The 10510-nt window shown below is 37.2% G+C and overlaps 1 protein-coding gene across 2 annotated transcripts; it reads left to right on the top strand.

The window, feature by feature from the left end:
- The first annotated feature begins 217 nt into the window (after window positions 1–217).
- Window positions 218–10008, top strand: LOC130913971 (pro-neuregulin-4, membrane-bound isoform-like). Of its 2 annotated transcripts, XM_057832972.1 has the most exons (5): window positions 218–290; window positions 369–452; window positions 2570–2687; window positions 2793–2954; window positions 7810–10007. In XM_057832972.1, the coding sequence occupies exons 1-5, from the start codon at window positions 266–268 to the stop codon at window positions 7862–7864; spliced, it is 444 nt and encodes a 147-aa protein (XP_057688955.1). In that variant the 5' UTR covers window positions 218–265; the 3' UTR covers window positions 7865–10007. The 2 variants fall into 2 exon arrangements, with proteins under 2 accessions (XP_057688955.1, XP_057688954.1); XM_057832971.1 differs by having other exon boundaries at window positions 256–452; window positions 7810–10008.
- The last annotated feature ends 502 nt before the right edge of the window (window positions 10009–10510 follow it).

Here is a 10510-nt window from a genome sequence, read left to right as displayed (position 1 = left end):
AAAAAAAACAAGGAGTGTATGTCACTCTTACCGCAGAACTTGCCCGTGCGTGCACAAAATACGTGAGAATAAAGGAACTGTGATGCAATTTATTTTCTGGGAGGGAAGAGGAAGTTCTCCGGCTTCCCTGCGGGTGCTTTTGTCTCATTGATGGATCAAGATTATAAAAAAAAAAAAAAATGCCCGCGGCTGGAAGCTTACGCTATATAAAGTGTAGAGGATGTTCAGTGGGAGCATACAGAAGCGAGAATTTTGACAGGCAGAGATGTTCATGCAGAGTCTCAAAGAGGGTAAGTTTGTTTGGGATTTCATGAAATATCAAATATTGTTGTGGTGTAAAGATGAAACCCTGTATTTTTTTCTTTTAGGCATCCTCTCGGCCATTTTTCTTCTCTTGGCAGCATCGGGACAGTCGGCGCAAACGATAAGAAATTTTACTCCGCTTGAAAACGGTGAGATTGCATTTGAATCGGGAGTAAGTACTCGTGTTTTGGTGCCATAGACGGCAGTTAGACGTCCAATCCATTTTGTCTGGGAGGGGCGAATGGACATTCGTTCAAAATGAAACCTGATGTTGATGTCAAGTTCAAATACAAATCCTTAGGAGGACATTTGTAAACATCACAGAAAATAAATTATAAACTAGGCTTGCAAGCAGGACTGAACTGAGTTGGCACAACTCGGACGTCACGCAAACTCGGGTCGGGGTGGTGGCAGATCGCCCCCTCTAATCATCTAATGAAAACCTAACATGCTTGAAACTCGCCTCTTTTTTTGGGATGAGAAATACAGTGCCCTCCATAATTATTGGCACCCCTGGTTAAGATGTGCTTTTTAGCTTCTAATATATATTTTTTTAATTCAAATAATATGGGACCTTAATGGAAAAAAAGAGAAAAAAATCCAACCTTCAATACAAGTGCATTTATTCAGTGGGGTAAAAATCCCACATAAAGACATAATTATTTGACATCAAATAATGTGTGTCACACTTATTAGCAGTGTTGTTAATAACCGCGTTACAATATAACGGCGTTACTAACGGCGTTATTTTTTTCAGTAGTGAGTAATCTAATTACTTTCCTCATCTTGGCAACGCCGTTACCGTTACTGAGGCGGGAAAGGCGTGCGTTACTATGCGTTACTAAGTTGGTTGAATAAAAAAAGTCAGAGAGACGGACTGACGGAGACGAGAGAGCACAGCAGGAGTGGGGAAGACACCGTTGCAAACGCGATGCTAGGTGGCTCCAATAATACCTGACTGTCACTGTAGCCTACAAACTACGCCCACATGATACGGTAGATATCACATATTGTAGAACTAGATGCAAATGATAGACACGGCTGCATTGGCAACATGTTTTAAGGACCACATGCGTTAGCAAACAGCGGCCATCTTAAAGCAGTAGACCTCTCAAGAAGGCTCTGTTGTAGAGATCCTTCCTAGCAAATCTACTTTTTTATTTATTTTTTTTTTTTTTAATCTAAAATGGTCCTAAATCGACAAAATCTTGACTTAAAGCTATCTTTAAAATATGAAACAGTTTTAAAACATGTTGAAAGTAGACAGGAGGGAACTAATGCAATAGCGGGAGCAATTTTAACAACTTTAACGGTTGATTCACAACTTTAAATGACTTCCACACATAGCGAAGGTTACTATCTAGTTAACGCAATATCCATGTGTCTAGTTAGGTGGAGGGTAAAGAATTGGGCTAGGGCCAATTGTCCCCCAAACCCTTTAAACTTCACATTGTGTGACTTTTTTTTTTTTTGAGAAAAAAAAAACATGAAACTTATCACTAGTTACTTTGCCAAGTAACTAATTACTCTTAAATTCAGATAACTGAGTTACTAACGCAATTACTTTTTGGGAGAAGTAATTTGTAACTGTAATTAATTACTTTTTTAAAGTAAAATTAACAACACTGCTTATTAGCACCCCTGGTGTTAATACTTTGTACAACCCCCTTTTGCCAACAAAACAAGGTCTGGGGACTGAGATGGCCATGGGAGGAGCTTGATTTTGTGTCTGGTGAACCATTTCTGTATAGATTTGGCCATATGTTTAGGGTCATTGTCTTGCTGAAAAACCCAGTGACGACCCATCTTCAGCTTTCGGGCAGAGGGCAACAGATTTTGATTGAAAATATCAATACATTTCTTCATTGCGAGCAGCAATTGACCGAAAGCAAATAACATTTCAATAATGACCTCATCAGTTGGTCGTTAGACGGCACAGTTGGATTCAGCCATGTTAGATTAGTTATGTCATATTCAGTGTGTCCACTAGAGGGCAGTATTTGCACCCAAATAAAAGTAAATGCAATCACTTTCAAAACAAACCATGACAACGCCACACTAATTAAACAAATCCTCGAAGCAGCAAAATTGGACTTGAAGCTTTTTTCCAATCGAATTAGTCGTGTTAATCGATTAATCATTGCAGCATTAGCAGTAAAGCAGCCAAAGATCTTCAGATCACGCCGGCGTGATCGTTGGCCTCTGAGGGTTAATCATACTCATTTGTGGCAGTCCTAATAATGCAACTCGCGTTTTCTTTATTTAGGTAGCACGGCTTATCCTCTCATCAGTTCACAAAGGCCATGTGGGAGCCAAGACCAACATTTCTGTTTCAATGGCGGGACCTGCTTTTACCCTCAAGACAACAACAAACCCTTTTGCATGTGAGATATCAAACACGCACTTGAATGAACACGTCTCCTTCCTGTCCATTCATGTCTTGTTTTATTTTTTTGGAATGCACTTACTTAGTTCTCTTCCCTGTGTAGCTGCACATCCGGATTTAGCGGGAATCGCTGTCATGATGTGGACATGGACTCTGTATTCCACATTCCTCACCTTGTTGTCGAGCAGCTCATCGCCATCACTTGCGGGACGGCCATTTTCGTTTTCTTCCTGGTGGTTGCCATTTACTGCATCGTGAGTAAGAGGTGAGACGATTTACCGTGTATAAATGTGTTTTGGGTCTCCAAACGATGCCTCGTGGCCCATTTTTTTTGACATCATTGGATATTGTCCACATAAGAAGCTTGAGTTCAGCCTACATTCTGTTGCACTTCTTACTTTCAACACTTGATGGAGCTATTCACTTAAATAGTGCCTCTCCAAAACTCTGGTTGAGACACCGAGTGATTTCATCACTCAAAATTAATATTTCAATATCTATAAAACGAAAGCAGTCCAATCCAGTTTCACAGGATTAAAAATTTTTTTTTTTAAGCGAAAATTGATTAGGGCTGTCGCAAATGACTATTTTTCTTCCGGTAAGACTTTTTTTAACGATTAGTTGACTAATCCATAGGCCTCATAATGTATTGACGGGGCACGGGGCCATTAATAGGGGCCGTGCATTGTTGGCGTGGCCGTCAAAGCTGACCGAGTGGAATCACAGACAAAGAGCTATTTTCGTTGAAAATTCTTGTGAATAAATGCTTAAATCCCTGAATTCTTTAGAGATATGGATGTAAAACAGTCTCGATTCTTGGTTAAAAGCGGGGGGGGGGGGGGGGGGGCGGGGGGGGAGTGCAGTTAGCATTTATTTTACGTAAATATGTCGAAATACAATGCTAGTCTGTGAGTGAATGTAGCTAGCGGCCGCCTGATGTAAACAGAGCTTTTCCGGTGATAATTCTTGTGAATGAATGCTTAAATCCCCAAATTCTTTATAGATATGGACGTAAAACAGTCTCGATTCTTGGTTAAAAGCAAAAAAAAAAAAAAAGTGCAGTTAGCATTTATTTTACGTAAACATGTCGAAATACAATGCTAGTCTGTGAATGAATGTAACTAGCGGCCGCCTGATGTAAACAGAGCTTTTCTGGTGAATATTCTTGTGAATAAATGCTTAAATCCCCGAATTCTTTATAGATATGGGCGTAAAGCAGTCTTGATTTTGGTTAAAAGCCGGGAAAAAAAGTGCAGTTAGCATTTATTTTACGTAAATATGTCAAAATACAATGCTAGTCTGTGAATGAATGTAGCTAGCGGCCGCCTTATGTAAACAGAGCTTTTCTGGTGAATATTCTTGTGAATAAATGCTTAAATCCCCGAATTCTTTATAGATATGGGCGTAAAACAGTTGATTCTTGGTTAAAAGCAAGAAAAAAAAATGCAGTTAGCATTTATTTCACGTAAATATGTCAAAATACAATGCTAGTCTGTGAGTGAATGTAACTAGCGGCCGCCTGATGTAAACAGAGCTTTTCCGGTGAAAATTCTTGTGAATAAATGCTTAAATCCCGGAAATCTTTATAGATATGGATGTAAAACAGTCTCGATTCTTGGTTAAAAGCAAAAAAAATAAACGTGCAGTTAGTATTTATTTTACGTAAATATGTCGAAGTACAATGGTAGTCTGTTAGTGAATGTAGCTAGCGGCTGCCGGATGTAAACAGAGCTTTTCCGGTGAAAATTCTTATGAATAAATGGTTAAATCCCCAAATTCTTTATAGATATGGACGTAAAACAGTCTCGATTCTTGGTTAAAAGCAAAAAAAAAAAAAAAAAAAAGTGCAGTTAGCATTTATTTTACGTAAACATGTCGAAATACAATGCTAGTCTGTGAATGAATGTAACTAGCGGCCGCCTGATGTAAACAGCTTTTCTGGTGAATATTCTTGTGAATAAATGCTTAAATCCCCGAATTCTTTATAGATATGGGCGTAAAACAGTCTCGATTCTTGGTTAAAAGCAAAAAAAAATAAACGTGCAGTTAGTATTTATTTTATGTAAATATGTCGAAGTACAATGCTAGTCTGTTAGTGAATGTAGCTAGCGGCCGCCGGATATAAACAGAGCTTTTCCGGTGAAAATTCTTATGAATAAATGGTTAAATCCCTGAATTCTTTATAGATATGGACGTAAAACAGTCTCGGTTCTTGGTTAAAAGCAAAATTTAAAAAAACGTGCAGTTAGCATTTATTTTACATAAATATATCGAAGCACGTTGCTAGTCTGTGAGTCATTCTGGCGGCCGCCATATGTAAACACCCCCTACTTGAATGCGAGGCGCATTGCATGACCGATCTGTGCCGTCAAAACATTATGAAGTCTATGGTTTTGCATCTCCTAAAATTTATTTTTAACTCACTAAATGTTCCTGATGACTTGATATTCGAACCAATTGATAGATTAATCGATTCCTTATATAATCGAAAGCTGCAGCCTTGTATGTACTGTATTGGAGTTGCAAAACCACTTTTGTGTTTGCAAAAGTGTTTTTTCCGATCCATTTCAACTAGGAAGGCTCAAACAGAGTGATCATGTTTCACTGCCATTGACGGCAATAGACGTCCTATCCAATTTGACAACCAAAATTGATTGGACGTGTATCGCCGTCAATCGCAGCCAATGAGTAAATACTTGAAAATAAAAATAAATTAATAATTTTTTAAAAAATTGATCCTTTCTACACGGTCCCGAACCTCTGAAAAAGACGTGATTGGGCCCGATTTCCGATCATGCGATTGGATTATGGACATTCCTAAGATATACAATTGTTCTGGACGATATGACGATACTATACAGTACATCGTCGTTTTTAACGTATCAAAGTGGAAGGATTTCAAGTCGGCCCTAGGGCTGCAGCTCTCTATTATTTTAGTAATCGATTAATCTGTCAACTACTCGGATTAGGAACTTTTAATATGTTGCAGAATAAATTTTAGGAAATATAAAACAAAGGCTTGCTAAGATTGCACTTGCAAAACAGCATTAAATGTGAATACAAAATAATATTCCCAAGTGTTTCATCAAACTATGCAGAATTGCGCTTTTATTCAAAATTAAATTAAAATACCTGAATTTTGCCTCAAACTGTATGGAAAAAAAACAAGAAAAGTAAATGAGGATCTACAGTTGTGGTCAAAAGTTTGCATACACTTGTGAAGAACATAATGTCATGGCTCTCTTGAGTTTTCAGTTATTTCTACAACTCTGATTTTTCTCTGATAGAGTGATTGGAACAGATACTTATTTGTCACAAAAAACATTCATGAAGTTTGGTTCTTTTATGACTTTATTATGGGTGAATAGAAAAAAGTGATCAAATCTGCTGGGTCAAAAATATACATACAGCAGCGCTAATATTTGGTAACATGTCCCTTGGCCATTTTCACTTCAATTAGGCGCTTTTGGTAGCCATCCACAAGCTTCTGGCAAGCTTCTGGTTGAATCTTTGACCACTCCTCTTGACACAATTGGTGCAGTTCAGTTAAATTTGATGGCTTTCTGACATGGACTTGTTTCTTCAGCATTGTCCACAAGTTTAAGTCAGGACTTTGGGAAGGCCATTCGAAAACCTTAATTCTAGCCTGATTTAGCCATTCCATTACCACTTTTGATGTGTGTTTGGGGTCATTGTCCTGTTGGAACACCCACCTGCGCCCAAGACCCAATCTTTGGGCTGATGACGTTAGGTTATCTTGAAGAATTTGAAGGTAATCCTCCTTCTTCATTATCCCATTTACTCTCTGTAAAGCACCAGTTACATTGGAAGCAAAACAGCCCCACAGCATAAGACTACCACCACCGTGCTTGACGGTAGGCATGGTGTACTTGGGGTTAAAGGCCTCCCCTTTTCTCCTCCAAACATATTGCTGGGCATTGTGGCCAAACAGCTCGATTTTTGTTTCGTCTGACTACAGAACTTTCCTCCAGAAGGTCTTATCTATGTCCATGTGATCAGCAGCAAACTTCAGTCGAGCCTTAAGGTGCCGCTTTTGGAGCAAGGGCTTCCTTCTTGCACGGCAGCCTCTCAGTCCATGGAGATGCAAAACACGCTTGACTGTGGACACTGACACCTGTGTTCCAGCAGCTTCTAATTCTTGGCAGATCTGCTTTTTGGTGATTCTCAGTTGAATCTTCACCCTCCTGACCAATTTTCTCTCAGCAGCAGGTGATAGCTTGCGTTTTCTTCCTGATCATGGCAATGACAAAACAGTGCCATGCACTTTATACTTACAAACAATTGTTTGCACTGTTGCTCTTGGGACCTGCAGCTGCTTTGAAATGGCTCCAAGTGACTTTCCTGACTTTTTCAAGTCAATGATTTGCTTTTTCAGATCCATGTATGTATATTTTTGACCCAGCAGATTTGATCACTTTTTCTGTTAACCCATAATAAAGTCATAAAAGAACCAAACTTCATGAATGTTTTTTGTGACAAAGAAGTATCTGTTTCAATCACTCTATCAGAGAAAAATCAGAGTTGTAGAAATAACTGGAAACTCAAGAGAGCCATGACATTATGTTCTTCACAAGTGTATGTAAACTTTTGACCACAACTGTAAGTACCAAAAAACGAACAATTGGCTAACTTGCATAGCAAAAGTTCACTAGCTTAAATGCTTTTAAAAGCTAATAATATAGTTTTTTAGCAAAGCTCTTAACAAATCATTCAAATACTTATTCCCACAAAAACTGCTAAATATACCTGTAAACTAAATTACGAATGTATAAAAAACATATTAGCTCAAACAAAAACTTACCTTATGTTCATCTTATCAGGGGGCAGCCATGTTAAATGAGTTATTTCCACCCAAACCAATAAAACTAAATGCAAACACTTTCAAAACAAACCATTACAATGCCACTCTAATTAAAGAATCCTCGAAGCAGCAAAATTTGATTCGAAGCTTACTTCCCAATTGAATTACTCGCGTTAATCGATTAATTATTGCATCACTGCTTGCATCCTTCGATTTTTCTGGAAAAAAAATAAGGACACCTCTGATTTATGTAGTAAAATTGTTTCTTGAAGTAATAATTTCACCTTTTCTTTTGTAGGTTAAAAAAGAAAGCCAAACTAATCACAGCTGCACCATGTGAGGTCACAGTGTGACATCCTCCTGCTCATCGTTCCAGCCACATTTCAAGATGGACGCCACAACAGAAATCGACATTTTTCATTTGCACATGTTTCTAGTAAGCACTAAAATAGCCAAATGATGATAAAACATGGCAATTGTACTTTAAACTACATGAAAATGTGACTATTTATTTCTTTAATTTATTTTGTCTTCAATTTATTTAATTTTTTTTTTTTTTCTAATAAATGCAAATTTCAAATGTGTGTGTTTTTTATTCAACAAAAAATGAAATATATTAGGTTATTAGAAGGAAGAATAAGTTAAAATGTAAGGGTACTCATTAGGACATGCGTGTATGCATGGAGTAGAAAAGTATTTAGTAGGGCTGTCAAACGATTAAAATTTTTAATCGAGGTAATTAAAGCTTAAAAATTAATTAATCGCAATTAATCGCAATTTAAACCATCTATTAAATATGCCATATTTTTCTGTAAATTATTGTTGGAATGGAAAGATAAGACACAAGACGGATATAGACATTCAACATGCGGTACATAAGTACTGTATTTGTTTATTATAATAAATCAACAAGATGGTTGTTAAAGCGATCCATGGATAGAAAGACTTGTAGTTCTTAAAAGATAAATGTTAGTACAAGTTATAGAAATTTTATATCAAAAGCCCTCTTAATGTTTTCGTTTTATTAAAATTTGTAAAATTTTCAATCAAAAAAATAAACTAGTTGCTCGCCATTGTTGATGTCAATAATTACACCATGCTCACTCATGGTACTAACCCATAAAATCAGTTTGACCCTAGTGCCAGCAGAGGGCGCCAAACACCAAAAAACAAGTAACAAGCGGACATTACACTGTACTGTCATTTTAATCTGTTTGAGCGGGGCATGTGCGTTAATTGCGTCAATATTTTAACGTGATTAATTTAAAAAATTAATTACCGCCTGTTAACGCGATAATTTTGACAGCCCTAGTATTTAGATAAATTCTCAAAATCCCATACAGTCCCCTTTAAGAAGATCACTTTGCAATATTTTTTAATTGTATTTTTTTAAATAATTACATTTAATTTGCTAAAAAAAAAAAAAAAAAATACAGATTGTCCCCGGGTTGCGACGTACTCGACTTGGCAATTTCGACTTTGCGACGCTGGACTCTCGTCCGCCATTTTGTCTCGTCTTTTTTTATTTTTTATTTTATTTCTTTTTTTTTTTTACCGCATAAACAGTACCTTTTTGTACATCACAGTAGCCTATTTTTTACTTCACTGATATGAAGTGTTCTGTCCTCACTAAACATGGAGTTGTTCATCTTGACAGACAGTAAACATGGCAATTGTGCTTTTTGAAGCTATTCCTTCACTTTTGACAATTTGTAAAGCTGACTTGTGCACTTATTTTCAAAACGACACATATTTTAACAATAAAACACGACACAAACCAATTGGTGTTCAAATGTCTATCGAGTCTGGTCAATATGTCAATTTAGTAGATTAAATTAGCCTAATTCACCTCAAAAAAGTCTGCTACCTTAAATACTACGAATGCTCACGTATTTACAATTCTCATAGAAAATCGCTCACACATAACTCCACAAACTATTTTTAAACTTAGTTACAAATGCATGCACAAAAATATATTATCTGAAACAACTTACAGCCTTATGTGGGCCAAACCATACCGCAGCTATCCTTTATCCATTTTAGATATCTGAGTCTGCTTCTCAGTCATACAAGGCGGCTGTCCAGCCAGAACTAACGCTGCCACCAGAGGGCGGTGTATCCTCCATCATTAACAAAATACAATACTTTTGGACTTTTTGAGATTTAGGGCTACTTAAAGGGTTAATTCCGATTCATGCAGAAATTCGGGTTACGTCGCCATCGTAGGAACGTAACTCGTTCGTAACCCGGGGACTTATTATGTTGTGTAGGCAACATTTGTGGTTAACACAGGGGCCAGCATCAAAAAATGTTGAAAGAGCCATACTGGAACAAAAAACAACACAAATATGTCTAAAACCACAAAAAATTAAAAGCCCTATATAAGCCTAATAATAAAGGAAACACATTCTGTATATATCTAATGTATATTAGCTATATTAGTCTAGTATCGAAATGACAAAGTTGGCTACAAATATATAATGAGCCTTCATGATTACCGTAATTTCCACACCATAAGGCACACCTGAAAGCCTCATCAAAAGCTGACAGTGCGCCTTATAACCCGATTTGCCTTACATATAAATATACAGTATATATATATATCTCTTAGGACTGTCAAATTTATGGCGTTAACGGGTGGTAATTATTTTTTTAAATGAATCACGTTAAATTATTTAACGCAATTAACACATGCACGGAATGACCCGTTCATGCGTTGCCCTCAAACAGTTTACAATGACGCCGTTTTAGCACATTGAGAGCCGAAAGGCAGACAAATGCGAGTGGACACAGGCGTGCATTGGACCGCCTATTATTGGCTTAAACTTAGCAGCCACTACTAACGGTCATGGTTGCCCAACTTCCCATCATGCATTTGGGCGGAGCAGGAGACGTTCTTTTTCTTAATATAGAATTACTATAACTTGTACTCAAATTTATCTTTTGAGAACTACAAGTCTTTCTATCTGTGCATCCCTTCAACAGAAAGAATCTTAATG

This window comes from Corythoichthys intestinalis, chromosome 3, assembly GCF_030265065.1.
Source record: "Corythoichthys intestinalis isolate RoL2023-P3 chromosome 3, ASM3026506v1, whole genome shotgun sequence".
Taxonomy (NCBI): domain Eukaryota; kingdom Metazoa; phylum Chordata; class Actinopteri; order Syngnathiformes; family Syngnathidae; genus Corythoichthys; species Corythoichthys intestinalis.
This window is presented reverse-complemented; position numbering and strand designations above follow the sequence as displayed.